The sequence below is a fragment of the Talpa occidentalis genome, unplaced genomic scaffold, assembly GCF_014898055.3.
Source record: "Talpa occidentalis isolate TD23 unplaced genomic scaffold, MPIMG_talOcc4v2.1 talOcc4.2, whole genome shotgun sequence".
Classification (NCBI taxonomy): domain Eukaryota; kingdom Metazoa; phylum Chordata; class Mammalia; order Eulipotyphla; family Talpidae; genus Talpa; species Talpa occidentalis.
This window is the reverse complement of record NW_023602073.1, coordinates 85,458,944-85,486,740: the sequence shown is the minus strand read 5'-3', so window position 1 is coordinate 85,486,740 and position 27,797 is coordinate 85,458,944. Positions and strand designations below refer to the sequence as shown.

The 27,797-nt window shown below is 38.8% G+C and overlaps 1 protein-coding gene across 1 annotated transcript in view; it reads right to left on the bottom strand.

Annotated features, from left to right (window-relative positions):
• Positions 1-26,994, bottom strand: part of CD109 (CD109 molecule) — a 119,816-nt gene extending 92,822 nt beyond the window's left edge. The window contains exons 1-4 of the mRNA XM_037519975.2: positions 26,980-26,994; positions 26,549-26,732; positions 25,015-25,187; positions 652-680 (exon numbers count right to left, since the gene is read on the bottom strand). Of these exons, the coding sequence (XP_037375872.1) occupies positions 652-680; positions 25,015-25,187; positions 26,549-26,622 (276 nt within the window). The 5' untranslated portion in view covers positions 26,623-26,732; positions 26,980-26,994. The remainder of the gene's footprint in view (positions 1-651; positions 681-25,014; positions 25,188-26,548; positions 26,733-26,979) is intronic.
• Between the last annotated feature and the right edge of the window lie 803 nt (positions 26,995-27,797).

Here is a 27,797-nt window from a genome sequence, read left to right as displayed (position 1 = left end):
AATAATAACAGCAATTTTAAAGCACTTTCACATCTCATTTCGCCTCCAAGGTATCCCCTCTGAAATAGAGACAGTATCTTTATCCCCTTTTTCAAGCCAGGAACTAGAGTGAGTTGAGTAAAGCACTTGCCTCTGCTACAAAATGACAGGGAGTACAAACAGTATTTTTAATATTTATATCAAAAGTAATGCAAATATTAAATTATGAACAAAAAAATCAAAATTTTAAACCAAGACAGAATCAGCATCACTGATGTTTCTTTTTGTTTCTGTTTCAGGCTCCAACAAGACTCAGCATGGCACTGCCCTTTTCCAAAAGGAGGAAACTGAGGGACAGTGTTAATTACAGAGTCTGTAAGGCCCATGAATGCAGAAACAGGGTCAAAACAGCCCAAGTTACTGTGCTAATAGTCCAGGCCAGTTTTCCTCACTGAGAGTTCTCTATTTTACAGGAGAAAAATCTCGGCTGTGAATTTGAAGACCTAACAGTCAATCTTCTTGAAGGAATATTATTCTTAAATAATCCTGAAGTGGAACTCAAGGCAAACTCGCAAGGAATATAAGTTGATGAAAGCCAATAAAAGATTAATTTATTTAATTCACTTATGTGCTATATATTTCTGAAGCCAAAATTTTTAAACAGGTACTTACTGATGGAAGAGTCAGTGTCTTGAAGGAACCTAAAATGAAAGCAGGAAAGAAAACAGAATCATAATTTGATTTTTTTTCAACCCCACAAGAATCATAATTTTAATATAATATAATACAGTACTGGCAAGCAACTCCTGACACTCTTTAGATGGAGGAGGAAGCACAAACGCACAGAATCAAAAACTAAAGATTGTTTATGTTATATTAAGTTTATGTTACCCTTATGAATGTCAGACCAAAATAATTTTATTCATGCCCAGAAAAACCTGAGAGATTATTGCATAGTCTTGTGCCAAAGAATTAAGGAAAGCTGGGTCTGACTTAAAAGGTTGTCAGTGGATGAGTCACCCCCCAAAAAATTTTAACTTCTACTTCTTTTTCCATTGTCATTTTTGTTGCCACTAACTTGTTGCTGTGTTCGTTGCTATTCTAAGGCTATACATGTTTTAATGTAAGGTTTATTCCTTATGTTCTCATACCTTCATGATAAAGGAAGAAAAGAAAGGCATTAGTCATGTCAGGGGTGAGCTGGGACTCATAACTGACTCATTAGGGTTAGAATGATGTACTCTTTTCATATAAAGTTTCTAAACATGGGGCTGCTAGTTTCACTCATGCTAATTTCTCATCGGCTCCATTTATTTACAGGGGAAATTTTTTTCAAGTAAAAAAAAAACAGGGAATACTTATCCAAAATTCCCTTTTAAGTGACACAAATTCAAAGGTGATGGTAGGCTGCCAATTCTATCTCTTATTTAAGATATGCATTAAGGACATAATTAACAGGAAAGACATGGTCCCTCTCCTACAGAAGGTCACAAAGGATCTATCCCATGGGAAGAGCCAGGCACCAGAGCACAGCACAGAACAGGATTAAGCAAGTGGCCTCAGGAATCAGACCATATTCTATCCTGAATCAGCCACATAGCAGCACCATCCTTGAACAAGTTAGCTGACTCTCCAGGCTCAATTTATAAAGTGAGAGTGTTAATAATCATACCAACCTCATACTATAGTTGTGAGGAATAAGTATGCTAAGGCCTATTACATCTACAGCACAGTGCCTAGCACATAGGAAACACTAGATGAAGCAAATCACTACAGTGCCAGGAAGCCTGATGAGTTACTCACTGGAGATATCAGCATACCTCTGGAGCAGTGCCCTTCAAATTGTTATAACGGAGCATGCAATAAAAATATTTAGTACAGGGCCTCCCCGGTGGCACAACAGTTGAGCACTGGATTGTGAAGCAGCTCACAGCCTCTGCAGCGCCGGTTTGATCCACCGCCACCAGGCGAGGGTCCAACATGGTGCACAGACCTCGCCTGCTGCCCACTGCTCCCCTTAGCAGTGTACTTCATCAGTCTGCCTGTTCTGCTCCCCGTTTTGGCTCTGGTGAATTCTTTCACCCTCCCGTGCTTCTGACTGTACCCAGTGCTTGTATAAATAAATAAATAAATCTTTAAAAAAAAATTTAGTGCACATCATCAATGTCAGCTTAGATTTATAAAATTATTTATATGTACTTTCTAAATGAAAATATTGATTAGAAAATCTCAATTTCCTGGTTATGTTTTATGAAATAATAGAAATAAAAATTGGTACATTTTCTACCTACACACTTTAAATGATCTTACACCCCCACTGTGAAGACCAGTGTCCCAATGGGCCTCATAAAATACAAATGTCTTGAGAAACACACAAGGAGCTCATCAAAATCACTGATCACCTAACAGAGATCAGTTTATCCAATAGCTGTCATCATGAGAAGCAAAGAGCAGATCTCTTTAATAGGACATTGGACAAAAAGCAGCTTATTATAAAGGTGAAGGAATAATAACTGAACAAGAACTGCAACAAAGGTAAAAGGGGAAGACACCCAAAGATAACGATGCCAAGATTGCGGGTAAGGGGTAATCAGCCAGCTGAGGAAGGGAGGGGAAGAGTTTCTAGGCAGAGTAGAGGCAAAGACAAAGGAGTTAAGGTCCACATGTGTCTATTAAAGTAAAGAATTCAGTAACATAAGACTCTGGGCAGAGAGAATATAATAGAGATGAAGACCCAGGCATGGAAAATTGGACTGCCATATGCCAAAGAATGAAACTAGACTACTATCTCATACCACGCATGAAAATCTACTCCATATGGATAAGACTTGGACATAAGACCTGAAACCATAAGATACATAGAAGAAGATGTAGGCAAAACACTCAAAGACATAAATTTCAGAAACATCTCCAGGAGAAAAAAAAAAAAAAGGAGAATATAAACAACTGGGATTATATCAAACTTAAAAGCTTCTATACAGCAAGCGACAGTAATCAAAATGAAGTGACACCCTACAGAATGGGAGAAAACACTTGCACACCATACATCAGATAAGCAACTGATATCACAGATCTACAGAGAACTCATACAACTTAACAAAAACAAACAGATAATCCAATCAAAAATGGTCAGAAGAGGCCAGCAGACCAAACCCAGAGGGGGAGCTGGCACCCAGGGCCGGGGCAGACGGGGCGCGGAAGAGAGTGCCTGTCTCCAAAGTGCCATTTTAGAACAGGGACCTTTCTTCAATAAAGGCTGCTTGAATCTGGCAGAAGGCTCCCCGTTGAGCCAGAGAGAGAAGGTTCTCTGCGCAGTCAGAGGTGAGCTGAAGGCCCCCACAAACCCAGTCCCACCTGGCAGGAAGTCGGAGCCCAGAGGAGGCTCCAGAGATTTGGAACCCAGAGTGCAGTCCAGCTGTCCCACCTCTAGGGAAGTCTGTGGGACTTCAAGATGCACCTTTGTAACTAAACACAGAAGAAGGAGAGATTCTGTGACAGTGACCATTAATATACTCAAAATACCACTGCCTCACTAGACTTCTGGCATAAGTTTTTGACTCGTTTGGATTGCCAGTTTCTGAAACTCCTGAAAGAACACACCAAAAAGATGCCAGCCAGTACCAGCGGCACAGTGTCCCAACGCATAAGGCAAATTAGAAGACAGGCAGCAGGGAAAAAAAAAACTACGTCTCAGAAAAAAGACATACCACCAAAAAAAAAAACCACCCACCAGCTTGCAACTACGGTGACTTGGAAGAACTTCTGAGCCTTCCAGAAAAAGAATTTAAAATTGCCGTGATGAAAAAACTGATGGGGAAGTCATTAAGGAAAACAACGCTCAGAAGAATGAAATTGAGTCCCTAAGGAGGGAAATGAAGGAAATGCAAGAGATCAAAGGAGTAACAGAAGAGCTAAAGAATGCTGGGGAAAGCAGTGATAACAGATTAGAGGAAATGGAAGAACTAATAAGCACTCTCGAAGACACAGAAATAAAAAGAACCAAAACAGAAAAGGAAAGAGAAGTACGAAGGAAAAAGAACGAAGAAAGACTTCGGGAACTATCTGACTCCATGAGGAAAGGAAATATAAGAGTTATAGGAATCCCAGAAGGAGAGGAGAGAGACCTAGGAACAGAGAAAATATTCAAGGATATAATTGAAGAGAACTTCCCAAACATAAGAAGGAGCTGAAAATTGATATACAAGAAGCAAGAACACCAAATTTCCATGATGAAAGGAAAAATACAGCAAGACGCATAATAGTAAAGCTCCCAAGAATCCAAGACAAGGAAAAAATAATGAAGCTGACAAGAGAGAGGAAATAGATAACATACAAAGGAAAACCAATCAGACTGACATCAGACTTCTCCAAAGAAACACTATGGACAAGGAGAGAGTAGAGGGACATAGTCAACAGACTTCAAGACAACAGATGTCAACCAAGAATATTCTATCCTGCAAAGCTTTCCATCCTCTATGAAGAAAGAATAAGGACCTTCCCAGACAAACAGAAACCATGGAATTTCATTACAACTAAACCCCCACGCCAAAAAACAGTACAAGGAGTGCTAAAGCCAGAACATCAGAGGTACGAATAACAATGAAAGAAGGCCAAAAAAAAAAAGTTATTAAAAGAATAAATAAATAAAATCAAAGGAAAGACAAACACAATGGCAAATACAAATGCTAACAGATCAATATTAACTCTAAATGTAAATGGACTAAACTCTTCAATAAAAAGATACAGAGTCGCAGGCTGGATTAAGAAACAAAACCCAACCTTATGTTGTCTCCAGGAAACACATTTGCTACAAAAGATAAAAATAGACTCAAAGTTAAAGGATGGAAAACAATCCTACAAGCAAATGGACCAAAAAAGAGAGCAGGAACAGCGATACTTATATCAGATAAAACAGATTTCAAACTCAAAAAGGTAAAAAGAGACCCCAACGGTCACTACATTATGATCAAGGGGACAATACTTCAAGAAGAAATAACACTCATTAACATATACTCACCAAACGAAGGAGCACCAAAATATATCAGACAACTATTGTCATCTTTGTAAATAGACATCAGAGAAAACACATACATAGTAGGAGACTTCAACACACCACTATCAACAATGGATAGATCAACGAGACAAAAAATAAGTAAAGATACTAAAGCTCTAAATAAGGATCTAGAGTGTTTGGGCTTAACAGACATCTATAGAACACTAAACCCAAAAAAATCTGAGTACACATTTTTCTCAAGCACACACGGATCATTCTCCAGGATCGATCACATACTGGGACACAAGACAAACATCAACAGATACACCAAGATTGAAATCATACCAACCATCTTTTCTGACCATGAAGGCATCAAACTAGAAATAAACCATAAAAAGAAGGCAAGGAAATCTCCTACCTCATGGAGATTGAAACCCACACTACTGGAAGTCCACCGGACTAACGAGGAGATAAAAGAAGAAATAAAAAAATTCTTTGAATTGAATGACAAGGAGGACACCAATTTCCTAAATGTATGGGATGCAACAAAAGCAGTAATAAGAGGAAAATATATAGCAATAGAGGCTCACATCAACAAACAAGAAAGAACTCAAAGAAACAACCTAATCTTGAAGCTCAAAGAACTAGAAAAAGAACAATAAAAAAAAATCCAAAACCAGTAGAAGAAAAGAAATAATAAAAACCAAAGCAGAAATAAATGAAATCGAAACTAAAAAAACAATCCAAAAGATCAATGACCCAAAAGCTGGTTCTTCGAAAAAATAAATAGACAAACCCCTAGCCAGGCTCATAAAGGAAAAAAGGGAGAAAGCACAGATAAACAGGATCACAAATGAAAGAGGAGAAATCACAACGGAAACAGCAGAAATCAAAAGAATAATCAGAAACTACTATGAACAGTTAAATGGAAACAAGTTCAACAATCTAGAGGAGATGGACAAGTTCCTACAACTCTATAATCACCCAAAGCTAGATAAAGAAGAAATAGAACACCTAAACAGACCAATTACAAGCAGCGAAATTGAAATGGTAATCAAAAACCTCCCCAAAAACAAAAGCCCAGGACCTGATGGATTTACAAATGAATTCTACCAAACGTTCAGAAACGAATTAGCGCCTATTCTTCACAAACTCTTCCAAAAAATTGAGAAGGAAGGGATAATACCAAACACATTCTATGAAGCCAACATTACACTAATACCAAAACTGAACAAGGACAACACAAAAAAAGAAAACTACAGACCAATCTCGCTAATAAACACTGATGCAAAAATCCTCAATAAAATTTTAGCTATCAGAATCCAACAATGTATCCATAAGATAATTCACAACAACCAAGTAGGATTCATTCCAGGGACACAAGGATGGTTCAACATCCGAAAATTAATCAACATTATCCAACACATCAACAAAAAGAAATATAAAAACCATATGATAATATCAATAGATGCTGATAAAGCTTTCGACAAAGTGCAACACCCATTCATGATAAAAGCCCTTGAAATTCTTGGGATACAAGGAACATACCTCAACATCATAAAGGCCATCTATCACAAGCCAACAGCCAGTATCATTCTCAATGGTGAAAAGCTGAAAGCAATTCCATTAAGATCTGGAACAAGACAAGGATGTCCACTCTCACCACTGCTTTTCAATATAATACTGGAAGTCCTAGCCAGAGCAATAAGACAAGAGAAAGATATACAAGGAATCCAAATAGGAAAAGAAGAAGTCAAACTATCTCTATTTGCAGATGATATGATAATATACACAGAGAACCCCAAAAACTCCACAGAAAAACTAATTCAACTCATCAATCAGTTCAGTAAAGTGGCAGGATACAAATCAACACGCAAAAGTCAGTAGCCTTCCTATACACAAACAATAAATCTGAAGAAGAAGAAATCAAAATAACCATCCCTTTTATTATCGAAACAAAAAAAAATCAAATACTTGGGAACAAATCTAACAAAAGAGGTAAAGGACCTATACAAAGAAAACTATAAAACACTGTTAAAAGAAATAGAAGAAGACACAAAGAAATGGAAAGACATCCCCAGCTCATGGATTGGGGAAGAATTAACATTATTAAAATGGCCATCCTACCAAAAGCAAAATACAGATTCAATGCTATTCCAATAAAAATTTCAATGTCATTTTTCAAAGAAATAGAACAATTATTGATGAAATTCATATGGAATCACCAAAAACCCCGAATAGCCAAAGCTTTCCTGAAAAAAAAAGAAGGGAATGGAGGCATCACACTCCCAGACTTCAAACTATACTACAAAGCCATAATCATCAAAACTGCATGGTATTGGAACAAGAACAGACACACAGACCAATGGAATCAAATAGAAAATCCAGAAATAAACCCACAGATTTATGGTCAACTAATCTTTGACAAAGGAGCAAAGAATATGCATTGGAGCAAAGAAAGTTTGTTCAGTAAATGGTGCTGGGAAAACTGGGTCACTACATGCAAAAGAATGAAGCTTGACTGCTACCTAACACCATGCACAAAAACCAACTCAAAATGGATTAAAGAACTAGACATAAGACCTGAAACCATAAAATACATAGAAGGAAATATAGGAGAAACACTACATGACATGAACCTCAAAGACATCTTTACAGACACATCACCCAAAGCAGTGATAATGAAGGCAAAGATAAACAGCTGGGACTACATCAAATTAAAGAGCTTCTGCACAGCAAAAGAGACAATAACCAAAACAAAGAGAAACCCCACCGACTGGGAGAACATTTTTGCACACAACTTGACTAATGATAAAGGACTGATCACAAAAATCTACAAAGAGCTGATGAGACTCAACAAAAACAAAGAAAATAATCCAGTCAAAAAATGGGCAGAAGAGCTAAAAAGAAACTTCTCTGAAGAGGAAATGCAAATGGCCAACAGGCATATGAAAAAATGTTCAACATCACTTGCAATCAGGGAAATGCAAATCAAAACTACAATGAGATACCATCTCACACCAGTGAGAATGGCACATATTAAAAAAACTAGCAACAACAAATGTTGGCGAGGGTGTGGAGAAAAAGGAACTCTTCTGCACTGTTGGTGGGAGTGCAAACTGGTCCAACCACTATGGAGAGCTGTGTGGAGATTTCTGGACCTACTAAACATAGAGCTTCCATATGATCCAGCAATTCCACTCCTAGGTATTTACCCAAAGGACACAGAAACATCAATTCCAAAGAGCACCTGAACCCCTATGTTTATAGCAGCACTATTTACAATAGCTAAGCTTTGGAAACAGCCCAAATGCCCAAAAATAGATGACTGGATCAAGAAGATGTGGTACATATACACCATGGAATATTACTCAGCATTCAAAAAAGATAAACACATGCAATTTGCAGCAACATGGATGGAGCTGGAAGGGATCATGCTCAGCAAAATAGGCCAGAAAGAAAAAGAAAAATACCCGGATGGTGTCACTCATAGCAGGAATCTAGAAAACTTAAATAAGGGACCAGGAAAAAGAAAAACTATAAGAAAGAAAATATCAAAATCAACAAACAACTATGAACCAGAGACACTCTGTGGGGGGTGGGGGGCGGGGAAAGGAGGAATTGGGGTCAAAATAAGGGGGTTATAATTGTATGGGGAATATAAAAATAAAATTTAAAAAAAAAATGGTCAGAAGAACTAAATAGGCACTTCTCCAAAGAAGACATGCAGATGGCCAATGGACACATTAAAAAGTGTTCACCATCACTTATCGTGAGGGAAATGTAAATAATCAAAACTACAATAGATATTACCTCATACCTGTGATATTACCTCACAGCTGTGAGAATGGCCAGTATCACAAAAAAGAAACAGAAACAAGTTCTCTACAAATAGGATGTAGAGAAAAAGAAACTGTCTTACATTGTTGGTGGGAATGTACACTGGTCCAGTTCATATGGAAAGAAGTGTGGCGATCTGGCAAAAGACTAAAAATGGATCTATCATATTGCCCAGTAAATTCACTCCTAAGAACCTGCCCAACACTAATTCGAAAGGAAACCTGCAGTCCTATATTTATAACAGCACTATTTACAGTAGCCAAGATAGGGAAACAACTTAAATGCCCCGGGATAGATGAATGGATCAAGAAGATGTGGTATATATACACAATGGAATAATACTCAGCCATCAAAAAAGAGAAAATCATGCCATTTGAGGCAACTTGTATGGAATAGGAAGGGATTATCCTAAGTAAAATAAGCTAGCGGTAGAAAGATAAATATGGATGGTTTCACTTATATGTAGACTTTAGAGAAACCAAACAAAGGATCAGAAAACTTTGAAATGGACCCCTGAAACCTAATTATAGATCGGAAGCACCCAGGAGGGAAGGGAGCTGAAGAAAGGAAGGGAGGAAAGAGGTTTGGTAAGAGCATAATAGACTTTGGTGGAGGACTATATATAGGTGGTTTGGTCATGGGAGAACTATGGTGAATTTTGTGAAAAAATTAACAAGGATGTAAAATAATCCCAAAAAGAAAAAGCTTTTAGACCAGAGTGAACCCTCACCAGGGTTGTCCAGGTTTCACTGTTATTCTGGCATCCTAATTTAGCATTTGTCCTGAATCTTCTTTTGTTGAGCAAAATATTAATATGTAATGGGTTTAATATGCATAAGAGTTAACTTTGAAATTTCATAATCATGTTTCAGGAATATCTCAGCTTGGGGAAAAAAAACTTCTGTTCATTAAGTTCTCAGTGGGACAGGCATTCTATAATAAACTGAAGTGAAAATGAGTCCAGTGGATATTACAGCAATTAAACCTGGTAAAACATTCAAAAGAACCACACATACAATTAAATTTACAAGTTTTTTCTTATAAAAATATTTGTCAAAGGAAGGCATGATAATCTACAAGCCAAAAGACTGACCCTGTGAAATATTTGGGCTAAAACATTTAAGCATTTCATTGTGGAAAAACATTGGAATTAAGAATATCCTCCATATGTAAAATTTGCTCTGATTTTAGCAGGTACTTCAGCACATGTGGAGAGCATTTTCTCAATTAAAAATATTGTAGTCACTATATACTAACAATGAACAAATGGAACTCGAAATTAAAAGCAACACTATTTACATTAGCACAAGGAGGAGGAGAGTGAAGAGGAGAAGCTTCGGGAGAAAGGTACATGGAGCTGTGAGGGAAGAAGGGAACAGCCATCTTGCCAGTCAGATCAACCAAATCAACCCTGGCAATCAATGGGGTCATGAAAATAAGAAGAAAGGCCACAGACTGAGAGAAAATATTTGCAAAAGACATACATGATAAAGGACAGTAATCCAAAGCACACAGAGAACTCTTACAACTCAACAATAAGAAAACAACTTGATTTAAAAATGGGCCAAAGAGGAGCCTTCCTGATGATGTAAGGGTTTAAGTCTCAGCACTATCAAGCTATGAAGTTATCAGCAGCCACTACAGCATCAGTTCAATCCCTAGCCAGGGAGCTAACCCACATGGTGCAGCAGACCTCTCCTGTCTCCTCTGCTGGTCCCCTCAGCAGTGTATTTCAGTAGCTCTGCCTGTTTTGCTCCCCACTCTATCTCTGGTGAATCATCTCACCCTCCTTCCTCCCCCACACTTCTGGCCTACACCCCAGTTCTTGTACGCATAAATAAATAAAATAAACCTTTTAAAAAATAAAATAAAATAAATATGGGCCAAAGACCGTAACAAACATCTCACCAAAGAAAATGTATAAATAAGTATATGAAAAAATGCTCCACATCATATGTCTTTGGAGATATGCAAATGAAAACAATGAGATTCCAATAACACCTTTAGAATGTTCAAAAGAGCAAAAATTGACCAGGGTGTAAAGAAATAGAAACCATCATACATTGCTGGTGGGAATGCAAAAATGGAAGAGCTACTTTGAAAGACAAGTTGGCAGTTTCTTACAAAACTAAACATAGTGTGAACATACACTCTTAACAGTAATCACACTCCTTGGTATTTACTCAAAGGAGTTGAAAATTTAAGGCAGCTTTATTCAAAATCGCCAAAACTTTGAAACAAGATGTCCTTCAGTAGGTGAACAAATAGATAAATAAACTACGGTACATGGAGAAAATGGATTATTAATCAATGTTAAAAAGAAAACAGCTGGAAGGACGTGGAGGAACCTTAAATGCACAGTACTAAATGAAAAAAGCCAAGCTGAAAACCTACACATTGTAGGCTGCTACTATATGACATTCTGGAAAAGTCAAAACTGTGGAGAAAATAGTGGTTGCCAGTGGGTGAGCAAGAATGGCAAGAAGGAATGAATAGGCAATGCACAGATGACTTTTAGGGCAGTGAAAACAATCTGTATGATATTAAATATAATGGTGGATATATGTCATTATATATATATTCAAATCCAAGTAGTGAACCCCAAGGTCCTATGGGTTCACTAACGTCCTATGGGTTTGAACAGATGTATAATGAATGACATATATTCTACATACTATGGTGATTATGATGTGTCAGTACAGGTTCATCTTTGTTAAAAAAAAAAATTTTCCTTTCTGTTAAGTGATGTTGATTATGGGGAAGGCTATGTATGAATGGAGCAGGAGTAATGTGGGAAATCTGTAAGAAAAATAAAATTATATATATGTATGTGTGCATATATATATATATGAAATGCTACATAGTATGCTTTTAAAATATATAAATATATATTCAGACAACCTGAAACATTCAAATAAATAATGGATTATAATCTACTGAATAAAACAAGAGTCTGAGTTCATGCTGCTGCATAATTAAATAAATGACTAAATGAGGGAGAAGAGCTAATAATTGTAGAAGGGATCATGGAATTAGAAAATTTCACAACTATCATGATAATAATTGATTCTGGCAATAATCATCAGTCCCTGAAGGACTATATCTGGGTTGCGTAGCATAGGTTCCATCATGATGTCCCACATTGGATGCCCACAAGAAGCATTCAACAAACCAGCATGCTCAACTACTGAGAATTATTTATCCTTCATCACTGTAGGATAAATCATCCCAGTTGACTCTTTTGTCCATCAAGTGACTAGAGGAAACAATGTGCTTCCTTTCCATCTTGGCCTGACATAGTCTGCCTCCTACCAAGGGCAAATTTACATAGACTGGGGGGTGGGGGTCCATTGGAACAGAGGGAAAGGAAGGTACTCTATTTGTATCAACATGACACCATATAAGGAGAAAGTAAAAAAACAGCTGCAAGTCTACATTCCAAGTAAATCTAGTAGGTTGATTAATTGGAGGGCAGCATTTTGGCAGTTCCAAACAAGCTACACCAGATCTGAAGTGCAGGAAATCCCATTTCATAGAACTTTTGTTTAATGTAGCTCTTAATCAGGTCAAATCTGTCAGGGTTTTTCTCACTAGAAAGAAACTGGAGGAAGAATGACTACATGTCTGGATTCCACTGCTCTGATATGTGACTATGTCTATACAAAGACCCAGGAAAGACAAAGAGCCAGAAATAGAAGCTCTGCCTGAAAGCCCAAGTGTGAGACTAGAGATCACCCACCCACCCACCCCTAATTCTTGCTGGATTCAGGAGTGACTTGGAGATCTGTAGAGATCCAATTTAAGGGCCACTCACTGCTCTCCTGTGTCCTCCTTATACCGTTCATTATAAGTACTCTATTTTTATAGAGTCTGCCTTCTAAATTTATAAAGGCAGCTTGAAAGTTCCTAGGTATTTATTATTAAGTGAAAGTCCTAACATTCTAGTAATAATTTATACTAAATAATTTACTCCAAAACATAAAATTGGGGGCAGGGTGGTGGGAGTGCAGATGAGGAATAGTGATCTCTTTCTCTGTTGTTGCTAGGTTGAGAATTAAATAGACAGTATTTGCAAATTGTTGTGAACATTTCTTTTCCCTTTTGGCAAGAGTCTGCCCAGACTTAGGAATTAGTCACCACCACTTGAAACACCCCATGCCACTCCTAAATCATGGACTAAAGACAGACTTTGCTCTGAAAAGTTATTGTGGATAACGTTGTAAACCTCTGATCATTTTTGTGTATAAACAGAAAAAGTCAATCTTAAAATCTCTCAGCTGCTTTCTCCTTCCCCTGCCACAGAAGCGATTCAAAAGAAACCTTGTTTTGAGACTTCACACTTGGCACAGGCCAGAGAGCTGACCATTTGATTTACAAATAGAGTCAAAGCTATTTTTAAATTGTGAAATGAGCATACACAAAAACTAAGCTTTTCTTTACTTTTTTAACTCACTCTATAATACCATGTGCTGACTCTTCTGACATCTGTGCTTACCAAATAACTGGACAAATGCTAAAGGAAAGGAGTAGTGTGTAATTGCAAATCCAATTAGATCCAGAAATACTCTGTGGGGAAAAAGTGGATTTTTTTCCCTATACATACGCTGACTTGATAATTGCTGCTTACATATATTTGGCAGTTTTGAGCCACCTTAATATACAGTGGTAAACTTCAGTATATCACTTTTTTAGCTAAAAATTTTTACCTCTTTATCAAGTTTTTAAATATTCTTTCATTACACAACATCTTCTTTGACCCCAGACAGAGAAAGAAATGGGGCTTTCCACCATAAATCTGTGGAAGACAAATCCTAAGATATAATGTTTCTGGTTCATAGTTTAATGTGACTTTAAAGCTAAGAAACACTTCAGTGAATTCAATCTATACAAAAAACACAAGTACATCCAACAAAACCAAACACTAAGTTCCTTATACGTGTCTTTTATTTTTCTCTGCCTCACCTTGCTTACAAATACCTCAATAAATATGAGTTTCACAAATACTCTTTGTGAAAAGGCTTCAGGTTGATGAGCACAAACTTGGTCAAACAAAAACCCACTAAAAGTAAAATAAATAAAATGGCGCAGTATAAACTAAATGTTAGCCTCAGTACCAATGGAAAGCCAACATATAAGTAGGCTTCACTATGCTAAATGTAATGGGATATTTATTGTAAATCAGAGTGAACCAAATTTGTCCCACACCTGTTTTTGTATAGTTCATGAACTAAAATTGGTTTTGAATTTTTAAATAACTGAGGGAAATCAAAAGAATATTCTATCACATATGAAATTTTTACAAACCCCAAATTCAGGGTCTATAGGTGAAATTCCATTGGGACACAATCATACCCATTTGCTATGGCTGCTTTCTCACTGCAAACACAAAGTCAAGTAGCTACAACAGAGGCGCAAAGGCCAGCAAAACCTACAGTGTCTACCATCTGGCCATTTACTGACACCTAGTGCACTGTTTTAGGGATAAAGAGTAAGGGTGAAAGACAATTCAAATCAAAATCAGAAAACCATCAACAGAGGTACCTGGCCTCACTCCACAGGCTTATGTTCTGGGGAGAGGAGGCATCAGTACTAATATCGGATACTGGCAAGTACCAGGTATAATACAGCTGACATTCTGAGAGTCTTCAACCAGAATGGGGTCTGTAGAACCACAATGAAATTGTGCTCTGAGGTAGGGACATTGTGGCCATTACACAAATGAAGAAACTAATACTAGATGAAATGAAGGGACTTGCCCAAGGCCACTAGGTAGTAAAAGGTAATGTTAAGGGTTCCTATGCAATGGTAGACTCAGGTAATACATTTACTCTCTATTTCAGTAAACCCAGACATGACCTGAAACCATCAACACAGCACTAAAAGTAGCCTCTACCATCAACTCAAGTTGGCACATGAAATGAAATCTGCTGTTTCCCTACGAGGAGCACAGGGACAAGAACTGTGTGTGGTTACCAATTTACACCACCCAGTATTGTACCATATATAATTTGGTACCAAATAAATGTTTGGAATTCTTAAAATAGCAAATTCTCTCTCTTACTGTATTCCTGAGGAGATTTAACACATATTTCAGTGAAATTTAAATTTACACTACTAAATCATTTCTGTTGGCTACATTTTTACAAATGTTGATTCCTAATATGGCCCTTCCCAAAGGAAGCTACCAGAAGCTCTTAGAATAATTTCCTCCCAGATTATTTCGAAGCTCTTTACCACTCTGGCTTTCACATTTTAATTCCTGATTCATTTCTTCAGAACTAACAACCCACAGACCTGTCTGCTACCTCCCAACTAGACGCCATCCACCAAATCTTCTTTTACCCATTTCACCTTGATCCTTGGTGAGGGAAGAAAGTCAAGCCATGGAATTTTCCTAAGGAAATGAAGAGTAGAAGAGGCAGAGCAAGACTAGGACTGGCTGTAATTCCTTCTCCTCAAGTTTTGTCATTGCACCTTTGGTGTTACGGTCATCTTAGCGCAGGCCAACTGATGGGGAGTTACAATTCCACTTCTTGTGCTTATAGAGGTTTTTTCCCCCCCCTAAGATTTTTTCCTCTTACAAGTCACTGTATCATTGTTATTTTCCCAATTTAAAAAACATTAGTGTTAACCTGAGACCAAATAATTTCTTTTTAGCATAACAAAAATGAATAACTCTATCATATCCCCTCAAGCTTCATGTGAGACACACTAACACCATCAATGGCCCCATTGCTCTCTCCACTCAAATGAAAGTCTCAGCCAGTACATTTCAATATGCACAATGAGGCAGGGACCCAAGATAGGGAACCACTAGACGGCATCTCCAATTCCATTTCTCTTTCCAATGTGACACTACTTTAAACATTTATCTCCACTTCCATTAAGAGATGACTAGATATTTACCATTTAGAGACAGAAAGAAAACTATGGCAGTTTTTCCAAAACCAGACTTCAATTTTGTTCTTTATCTCAAGTTCATACCTCAGAATATCTTTTACCTTATTCATTCTCTTCTATTTCTTGCTCACATCAAAGAAAAATCACAAGTGTTTTTTTTTTTTAAGGATAATCCATTTGCCTGTGCTCCAGATCACACCTCTTCTTATTCATGACATATCCATCTCTGCCCTTTGCAGCAATCATATTTGCCTCTTCACTGTGCACTTTTCAGAAATCATCCACCTCTTTTTTCAGCTGTCAAGTTTCTGCAAGAAGTGGTCTACATTTTCTGAGTATATTTTCTCTTCACTTAATTATTACTGAAAAGTTGGCTTTTGTACCCAACAGTCAGTCCACTTAAAACCATTCACTTGAGGGTCTCTAATGCCTTTTTGCTGGACTCATATCTTCTCTGACCTTCTGGGATAGTTGGTACTACTAAATCCTTCCCTCTTAAACTACAAAACACTGTTAAAAAGAAACAGAAGAATACACAAAGAAGTAGGAAGATACTTGGTACTCATGAATTGGAAGAATTAGCACTGTTAAATGTCATCTTACCCAAAGCAATATACACATTCAGTGCAAGCCTGATCAAGGCTCCAATGACATTCTTCAAAGAAATAGAACAAACATTACTGATATTCACATAGAAAAACAAAAGACCCCAAATAGCCAAGACAGTACTGAGTAAAAAAGAATAGGAGTGGTGGGATCACAACTTCAAATTGTACTACCAGAGATGGTAATTAAAACAGTATGGCACTGGAACAAAAGCAAACACATAGACCAATGGAATAGAATCAAAAGCTCAGAAATAAACCCATACATTTATGGAGAGTTAGTCAGTAACAAAAGAGCCAAGAGTATACACTAAAGAAAGGAGAGTCTTTTCAACAAATGGGGTTGGGAAAATTGGACAGCTACTTACAAAAAAATTACACAAAAATTAACTTGAATGGATTAGACATGGATATAAGACCCAAAACCATAAAACACATTGAAGAAAATATAGGCAAAACAGTGATATTGGCTCCAGTGATATCTTTGTGGACTCAACTCCCAAGGCAAGATAAACAAAATAAATACAGACTATATCAAACTAAAGCACTTCCACACAGTGAAAGAAACTATCTGCAAAACAAAGACACCCAAAAAATGGGAGAAAATATTTGCACATCAAGTATCCAACAAGGGGCTGATACCTAGTATCTACAAGTAACCCATACAATTCAACAAAAGGAAAACAAATAGCCCAATCAAAAGATGAGCTGAAGAGCAAAACAGACACTTCTCCAAAGGAGACATGCAGATGGCCAACAGGCATATGAAAAAATATTCACCACCACTTATCTTCAGGGAAATGCATATCAAACCCACAATGAGCTACCACCTCAAACCTGTGAGAATGGCCCATATCAAAAAGACCAGAAATAAAAAGTGTTGACAAGGATGTGGAGAAAAAGAACAGTTGTACACTGTTAGTGGGAATGTAGACTGGTTCAGCCTCTATGGAAAACAGCAGGTGGTTTCTCAAAATGTTAAAAATAGGTCTACAATATCAGCTAGCAATACACTTCCAGGTATCTACCTGAAGAATGCAAAAATATTAATTTGATTGGTATATGCACTCCTATGTCATTTGCAGCACTATTTACAATGGCCAAGTTATGGAAACAAATGCCCAAAGACAGAGGAGTGAATTAGAAAAATATGCTGTATATATGTGCAATGGAAAACTACTCAGTTACAAAAAATATGAACTCATAATTTGCGATAACCTGGATGGAACTGAAGAAGTGAGATGTTAAGTGAATTAAGTCAGAAGAAAAAAGATAAATACAAAATGGTGTCACTTCTATGTGGAATATAAACAAAACAAGGAGTCAGATAAAACCAAACCAACAAACTCTAGGTAACTGACTGTGGAATCGAGGGGTAAACACAATGGGGAGAGGGCACAAGGGACTATGGGGAAGGGCTATGAGTATCTTGGTGTAGGGCGCAGTGTTGTGAGGACATGTACCTGAGGTTGGGTGATCCTGTGCTGCTGAATCACATCCAATGTGGTAACAAATATTACCTCAATTTAAAAAACAAAATAAAACAAAACCTTCCTTCTCAGAACTCTTTTGTCCCTTGGCTGCTGAGACATTTCACGACCTTCAGTCTATCCCTGTCTCTGGCTGCTGACTGTCTATCCCTTTCATTGATTTATTTTCCTCCTCCCAAGCTTCTGTCATTGGTCCTGTTCTTTCCATTAGCTCTTTCTCTTGTGCATCTCATGCATTCCCACTAAGACTTCAAATGCCATCTGCCTCTCTGAAAACAATGCTTTAAATACTCTCCCTAATTACAACAAAAAAACCATCTGCTGGACACTTCCCCCTAGATATCTCCCCAAATTTATACCTAAAGCAGAACACAACATCATTTCAGAAAGCACATGCACAGAATCTATCTCCCAATAACTGCCAGCCCAGCCATCAGCTCAGTCCTCCGACACAACTTTCCCTTCTCCAGTATTAGAAATAACGGTTCCCACCAAATGTCAAATGTGTCAGCAGAGGTGAACATTTATGAATGGACATCTGTATAGCTTAGGAGGCAGAAGGTAATAATACCAAACACAGGGTCACACACAAGAAGCATTATTTACAAAACAATGTTGAATTTTTTATACAAACAAGAAATAATAACTCTCTGGCCATCTGTACTTTTAATATTACATGTTGTCCTTCTGGAGCCTCAGAAGGTCTGCCAATGACTTCCTCCCTTATTCCCCACCCCACCCCCACTCATTCATATTTAACATACGGCAAATAACAAATAAATAATAAAGTGAAAGGGGAACATCATCAGAGAAACAACTATTATAAGGCCCTCTTAAAAACATAAAGGATCAAAAAGTAACCCTGCCCAAATTCTCATAGGATCTGATTTCTACTTTCACCACAAGCCCTAGTGAGTCACGAGAAAGAACAGTGACTCATTCAGGGTTAGAAGAAAAGCAGCAGATGTTTAACTTAGAGTTTAAAGAATTTGTATGTTTGGGGCCTCCCTGGTGGTGCAAGGGGTGATGCACAGCACTGTGAAGCTATTGGCAGCCTCTGCAGCATGTGCTGGATCCCCAGCCAGCCAGAGAACTACCCACATGGTGTAGCAGACCTCTCCTGTCTCACCCGCTGCTCCCCTCAGCAGTGTATTTCAGTCAGTCTGCCTGTTCTGTTCCCCACTCTGTCTCTGGTGAATCCTCTCACCCCCACCCCCGCACCTCTGGCCTGAACCCCAGTTCTTGTATGCATAAATAAATATGTTTTTAAAAAATCAATGTTCACTTTCAACCTCACTCAATCAGTGATTCATAATCAAACCCAATGATGTGTTTCTCCATTGCTTAAAATTAACACCAGCCCTCAGGCTGGGGGCTGCATGCTGTGTGAAAGTCAAATGCTAATAGCAGACAGGAAAGGGCCTCTAAAGGGCCTGAATCACATCAGACTTGCAAAGGCATGTTTCTCACTCTCAGGCTTTCCAGTACTCAGGAACAGTTCCTAAGATACTAAAAAGCAGTGTTTCTCAACTGAATGCGTCTAATAATCACGTGTGGTGATTGCTTAAAATAAAGTTTAGATTTCCAGACCTTATTCATGCCTTTAGGGTATGTGTGAATTTGTGTTGGATTTTTTTTTTAAAGATTTATTTGTTTATGCATGCAAGAGCTGGGTTACAGGCCAGAGGTGTGGGGAGTGAGAGGATTCACCAGAGACAGAGTGGGGAACAGAACAGGCAGATTGACCGAAGTACACTGCTGAGGGGAGCAACGGGTGACACAGGAGAGGTCTCCTGCGACATGTGGGCTGTTCCCTGGCTGGCTGGGAATCGAACTCAAGCTGCAGTGGCTGCGGATTGCTTCACAGGTTGCGTCCTAAACCTTGCACCACCAGGGAGGCCCCTGAATCTGTGTTTTTAGCTAATAACGCCTGCATACCTTCAGAAACCCAGCAACAGAATTTAGTTTTAGAAAGATCCGAGGCTACCAGCCTCACCCACACCCCAGCGGAACCATTAGTCCATAAAGAGCAACTCCACCTTGACCTGAAATAAGAAACATGCACAAATATGCAGGTAAGCATTTTTAAGCTCCTTACTTTGCCTTATTTCTTTCCATATCAGAAAACATTTGCAAATATATCCGGTGTCTTACCCACAGTTCTCCACGTTAGGAAAGTTTCCTAGAGTTAAATGCTAATAGCATTGGACTATAAACATACAGGCCTGTGACCTGATTCCAGCTCTGCCACCAATAAGCAAGTCACCAAACACTACACCTCAGTTTCCTCGGCCATAAATTAGGTAACTAAACTGCCTTGTCCCTGAGGATTCTTCCAGGTTCAAAATTCTCCGAAGTCTAAGTAAATAAAAAAGAGATCTCACATTGCATTTGTGATTTTTTTTTAGATCTGGATTTGATTTCATTATATCTAGGACTAAATTTCCACTAGCAAATATGAAAATGACTTCAGAGGAAGATGACTGATAGAACATAGCATCAACTCCCAAAGTGATAAAATATTTCACACTGTCCCAGGTAATTTCAGCAGAACCAACTTCAAACTCAGGCTTAGTATTTACCGTGTTAACTGAGGAAAAATTACTGTTCTCTCTTAGCCTCAGTTTCCTCACCCCTAAAATAAAAGTGATCATAGGGTTATTGAAGTTAAAGATTATGCATAACGTTTCTGGCTTTATAAGGAAACTCAGTATTTAATTAAATTAAATTCCTTCTCATTCCCCCCTAGTGAGGTACCTTCCACAGAATTCCCAATTCAAGATCATCCCAGCATGTGGTCAATAACTGTCTCTGCCAATGACTGTTGCTGTTCTCTTCTAATAACAACAGCTACAATTTTCATGAATAACTCTTGCATCCTAAGTGCCTTAAGCATGCTGTCTCGTTTAGTCCTCACAATAACATGTAATCATATAAGGCTGATACCCCTATTCTTCAGATGATAAAAATGGTGAGATAATGCCCGCCCACAGCCACACCACCACTACTGGAAAGGCCAACAACACACTCAGGTAACCTGGCCTCGGAGCCCCAACACTTCATGATTACACAACGGCCCTTTATCCTCAGGGACCTCCTACCCAATGATCTACAATATATCCCACACAATAGCAAAGACATGTGAATGAATAGACCACACCCTTTAAACTCATCCTCACGTAAACAAGTTCAGACTGAGTTCTACTTCCAAAGCTGCTTGTGAAAACCTGTCCTGGGAGACCTGCCCACACACTCCACTAATTAATCTGCTTTCATAAAAACCGTGGGACTGATTTTGATCTACAGGTCATGAAATTTATTCAGGAGCTTTGTTTCCATCCAAATGATGTAGATGATTTTTTAAGTTTTTCAGTTAATACCTCAAATTCAAGAAATAATGACTTTCCATATTACTAGATCAAGATGGAAAATAAGATACCTCATAGTCAAGGTGAGAAAGACAGAAAGACAATGAAGAACAAAGTGTAACTTTAAACTTAAAAAATAAAAGGTAAACATACCATTAACTCAACAAGACTTTAGGACAAAAGGAAAAATCAAGTTCTAGGCGGATTAGAGACATTCAGAGTATGTCTCACTCTGATACACCTCAATGCAGAGATGGAAGTGGGCTTGGCATCATAAATAAATAAACAGTGCTTCCAGACCAGCAGGCACGCACCAAGAGATGGGGGTAAAGGGTCTGTTCCCTATTATTTAAAGCAAATCTTGTTCAGGAAAAACACAGAAAGTTTACAAATACAAATTCCACGTTTATAAAGAGAAGGAAAAATAAAGCAGAAATAATTTTATAATGGAATTACTATCAAAATAATGCAATTATTCCACATGTCTCCAAAGATGAGATCACTCTCATTTACAAACTAAGAATTCAAATGTTCTTAACTTTTTTTCCCCCTTGATTTGGCACAGAACTCCAGAGCAGCATCACAGTAAGGGAAGAAATAAGAGAAGAGATAAGGGGAGAGACTCTCCACCCAACAATCTAGTCTGACTTGATTTCAAATACGAAGAGCTTTTCCATCTCCTCTTTTCTCATTACTACCTGAACTCTGACTGCTGAAAGTTAGTGTTTATTTAACCAATGCTTTTACACAGAAGAAGAAAAGAATATGAACCTAGTTCCATTCAATATACAAATGATGATAGTAGTGATGGTGATAATAACAAATACACCTCAATATCTGAATGTCACCACTAGAAAAACATTAATATACCTTTGGAGAACTCCACAAAGTTTTGTAGAAACACTTTTTTGGGACAATTATTCACACACAAACACACTTCATAACTGATTCCCAATAAATTTTAAATGACGTATTGAAAAAGTCAATCAATTAACTACAATTAATCAATGCCGCTGGCCTCAAAAGTGGAAATGTACAAAAAATTTCCCCATATGTGTTAAAAAAAAAAACTCTTCCTTAAAAACAAGCATATTGGGCCTCCCTGGTGGCGCAACGAGTTAAGATGCAACCTATGTAGTTAACTGCAGCCACTGCAACATGAGTTCGATCTCCAGCCAGGGAGCTACCCACAAGGTGCAGCAGACCTCTCCTGACTCGTCCGCTGCTCCCCTCAGCAGTGTATTTCGGTCAATCTGCCTGTTCTGTTTCCCTCTGTCTCTGGTGAATCCTCTCATCGCCCCACACCTCTGGCCTGTAACCCAGTTTTTGTATGCATAAATAAATAAATCTTTAAAAAAAAAAAGCATACTTTCTCTACTTTTTAAAAGTATATTCTGTAATCAAAAAGGTTTTTATTATTGTTGACACAATAAGGTAGAAATGCATTCTGGTTATAGTGAAATAATGCCCTGCCCCTGGGATTGCTAAGACCTGAACTGACAGAATTAGTCTCTCAGAACCTGTCCCCTCCTTACCCAGCTCTTCTAGAAGATGAATCTTACTTAAAAACCAAGCTTTCCTTAGAGACCCTCATAAGAAAATGATTAAAGATCCAAATCTAAAATGCATTTGTTTGTATTTATGTGGCAAGGAAAACAGATTAAATCCTAGAAAGAGCCAGACCCCACTGACTGATAAGTCCTCCTTTATCTACATATTGTTACAACTGGAGGAGTCAGATAAAGGAAAGGATGTTGAAGACAGGGAGGGAGAAATGTCTTGATCCTTAAGTCCAAACATTACAGGAAGCATCTGCTCTGAGAACAATGACCCCACAGCCTCTGATAACAGGGTAACATTGTCCTTCGAAAGGAGAGTGCAACCAGCAATGGTATTTTCAATAGAACTGTACATAAAAGAGTCAAGACAACCCCTAGAAGGAGCAACGTTTTCTCTTCCTTTTCAAAGATCCATTCTGCTCCCAGGATGGGATTATCTGACCCAGTCTTGAGTCATTTTCCCTTCCCAGGGGTATAAGACTGACTCTCTTCCCAGAAGAAAAATCTGAAAATAATGTTAAAAACCAAGCCACAATAATACAAACTCATAGTGTTGGTACTATTTGCAGAAAAGAGAAAGAAGACTCAGAGAAAACTGAAGAAATGACACTATAGAAGAAATCCTAGAGTAAGATTATACAAATATCCAAGCACAACCCAAATATTTATTAAAATCATCCATGTTATTCTGGATCTGTGCATTGTACAGCCACATGAAAATTCTTCATTATTTGTGTTTATTCTTAATAAATTATTTATTATTTGTTCTTACTAATGCATGTGGAATCACCTTAAGTATTGTCTTCTGTGACTTAGTATTTTAATATCATAAAATCATGCTTCACTTCATTTTCAAAAATAATATTTCAGTAATATAAGCAAAGGTCTGTCCCTAATATAAAAAGGATATGAAGCTTCCCGCATTTTCATCAATATTATTACTTCTTGTAATATCAACAGTTGTTGTTTATTAAATACCTAATTTATGCATTCAACTGATTTTAAATTTGTAACTGATCTGGGAAGTAACTTTTGTTATCCCCATTTTATAGATAAGGACGCTAAGGTCCTCTGCAGTTAAGTAAACTGCCCGATATCAAGTACTAAGACTCAGCTTCATATGTTAAGCAATAATTTATACTTCCTCTGCAGGAAGCAAGGCCTTCCACTTTCCTGACATTACTCATATAAAAGACAAAGTAGCCCAACCCCTGCACACATCTCTTCCTGACTCTTACCCACCCACTCAGTCAACTTCCAGTGGAGAAAGAATAGATAAACTTTGATTTTTATCTCATTTCAGGATGGTGTTCATTTCTCAATGCTGGTAGAGGATAAACATTTATATAATGAACTGTTGTAGAATCCCATCCACCCTACATTATGTGCCCTTAAATGATATTTTAAAAAGATAACACTACAGTACACAATTTCTGACCTCTGACTGAACATCTAAACCTGCTTCTAATTAACAGTGTTTAAAGTTGGGTGGCAAGAGCATAACTGATTTTGGTTTATTTCCTTTCCTTCCAATCTTTATCAGATTCTAATTCCTAAGTACATGTTACTCTTTAACTTTAAAAATAAATCTTTGTTTTAATTAAAAAAAAAAATTACCACCAAAATTATTTTTCTCTTAGTACTGAAAAAAAAAAATTCACTGACCCATTTAATCACGGACCAGGTTAAAACCCAACGCTGAAAGAAAATAGATGGATTCTTTTACAAATGGATTCCTCTTTTACCTTACTTTTGTAATTTTCCTATTACTTTAAAAATTAAGGTATATTCCATAAAACTTTAACTATTATGTAGCTTTTCTTTCCAAGGAGTATTTAGTAAAATCCACTATACTCAATAAATAAGGTCTTGTGTTAGACTGTTAACTATGCCCATTTCTTCTTCCGGGGTACACATCGGCTTACATTTCCCAGCCTCCCATGACCATCACAGGAGAAGCAGAAGTGATATGCACCACTTATAGGCCTAACACATAATACCTCCCAGATGAGAAACCTATGTTCTTCCTCTACAGACTTAGAAGCCATGTGTTGATGATGATGATGATAGGAGCCACAAAGTAGAAGGAACCTGGGTCTCTGAATTTCCAACTGGAAGAGAACCCAGAAACACCATTTTGGATATTATCTAAGAATTAAAAGCATATTATGTAAGTCACTGCAAATTTGGGTTTTCTGTTACCCATTGTAACTCAAGGTTTTGCTAACAGATTCCAGTTATAATCACCAAAGCTTTAAGATTCTATTCTGTATATCTTACCTTTTTCAAAGACTTCTTCTGTTTGCAAAACAGAGGTAGTGAGGTTTGCTGACTTCTTAACCACTTCGGCTTTCACCATGACTTGTGAGGGGCTGTGTTCCAGAAGGTCCACCCCAATAGTCACATTTCCCCCTGGCCTGATGATTCCAGGGGCAGTCACCAGAAACCTGGGCCTAAAGAATCACCAACAAAATTTCTTATCTTTACATCTCCATTATTTTGCAATACTCAAATTTCATAGACAGTGAGATAGAATCTCTATACCATGCCAATTGCAATTGCTCCGATTAATATTGCCCACTGCTCTATTTAACACTGAAATGCTATTGAAACAACAATTCCCATAAATCAGTTTAGTGCAATAATTCATGCACCACTAGAGGAGGGCCTTGTTATTATTTCTATTATATAAACCACAGCTACACAGGATGAGCCTCAGTATAAGTGGTTTACATGGGGTATGCATAAGTTATTGGCAAACTGCAAGTCTTTAAAACCACTTTAAGGCAGATCTCACCCAGGCAGAGTGATTTTATTCTTGCCCCCAAAATAAAAAAGGCAAATATGCAACACATTAGGATTTTGCCTGTTTCTTATTCAAGATTTATCCTTCAGTATCTGCCCAAGAAAACATCATATAACAGTACCAGTGATTGAAATATATCATCTGAAATTAAACTACCTGTAGTGAAATTTCCAGGAGTAGCAGAGCATAAAAGTCCTCAAAACTGTACTTCCTTTACTCAGCCTAGGGATGAAGGCTCAAAATCTTTAGGAGTGGGGCTCTTTCTATTATGTGGGTGTCACGTCAGTTATCTTCCTACAATGTCTGCATCTAAACCCAGACTTTAGTCACCTCAGCCACACTTTGCCAGCACCATAGTTGAGACACCGTTTTCAGAGAAAATATATTATCAGATGTCTTTGGGAGAAGAAAACATGTTTGTTATTCGGGAGCAAAAACATTGAGGAAAAAGAGAGGCAACATGGACTTAAAATAAAGGACTCCCTTTAGAAAGCTGACATGGGGGCCTCCCCGGTGGCGCAGAGGATAAGTCTCAGGACTATGTTGCTACTGGCAGCCACAGCAGCACGAGTTCGATCCCCGGCCAGGGAGGTGACCCACACGGAGCATCAGACCTCTCCTGGCTCGCCCGCTGCTCCCCTCAGCAGTGTATTTCACTCGGTCGGCCTGCTCTGTTCCCCTGCTCTGTTCCCCCGCTCTGTCTCCCGTGAATCTTCTCACCCCATTCCCCCTCCCACCTCTGGCCTACACCCCAGCTCTTCAATAACTCTTTAAGAAAAGAAACCAGACATGGTCAGAGAGACGCTCCACCTTCAAGGGTGGAGAAAGTCAGCCCCTAAGAGAACCGCGCCGACCCGACAGCCGGTCAAAACTCCAGGCCGGTGCCCAGCTGGGATCTCGCCCGCCGCCCGCCGCCCGCCAGGCCGCCCGCGGCCCGGACGAACCCATCCCGCCGCGCGCTCCCCGCGCCCGCCCGCCCTCCTCCCGCCACATGCGCCCGCGTCCTACCCCCGGGCGGCGGCCAGCTGCGCTGCGCACAAGCAGAGGAGGTGGGCAGCGGTGAGCAGCAGTGGGCCCAGCATCTCCGAGGCTTCTGCCAGAGAGACCGTCCGCTGCTAGGGAAATTCGCGGGCACTGCGGGGTGTGGCTTTCCACCTCCCTGACTTTTTTCCCCAGACTCGAGTTTAGCAATCTGAAATGGGCGCGCCCAACAGCGGAGTGAGATCTAAATTGAGATGGCACTTGGTGACTCCACCCCTCCCACCCTCATCGCAATGGCGCTTCTCGCTCTTCTGACAAACATCGCCAAACCAGGGGGGCGAGAAGTGGTTTCTGACTACTGTCAGCCCGACCTGGCCCCGGCAGCCCTGCTCCCCACGGAGAACACGGGACGCCCACTTCCCCAGCCCCGGGTTCCTCCGAGCCGTTTAGCACTCTACCCGCGATGCCCAGAGCGAATAAACAGGCCATCCTTGTGAGGAGAAATTCATAGCAGCTATGAGAAGTGGAAAAAAATCAATCATTGTCCTCCAGACTATGAGTCAGAATTTTAGAGAAATGGCAAACACGCACACACATACACACAGAGGCCAAAAAGGGGAGCATGTGCTGGGTAGTTGTTTCGTATGTGTTAATGAGCACAGAAGAAAAACATTTTTTCCTCCTTTAAAACAAAAATTGAAGTATATTTTTGCTATTCCAGGAAAAAGTTGTGATTACTCACCTTAAAAAAAAAAAAAAAAGAGGGGGGTAGTAAAGATCTCCAAACTCAAAAGTTAGGCGTTGCTACTTGGCACTCTGAGAAACAATTATCTGCAGAGATGCTTTATGTTTACCGCTGAATCTAAACTCATTTACTATAAAAAGTTTTCACTAGCCGGTGACAGTTGGAGCAATCTGTATACACACAATTAAGAGGGAGGTAGCTCGCCTGCCCCCTGAAGGCCAGTAGCCCCAAGAGCTCAGCAGTTACCCATGTCCCAACTCTTCAACATCCTGGCAGCTCTGCAACTCCTTTTCCAGGCTCTTTGGCACTGCCACTATCCTCTCATGACTCAGGTTTCACCATGACTACACCATAAAAGCAGGGAACTGCCAGAAACTGCTGGAAAACAGCACATTCAGTCCCTGAAAACTTAATCTTTTTAGTTCTTGGAGAAAAGTTTGAGATGTTGACGTTTTCATACAGTGCAAAATGCAAGAGGAAAAGAGGTCAGCAAAGGGATGACAAAGCTATGTGCTAAATAAGGGTAAAAGT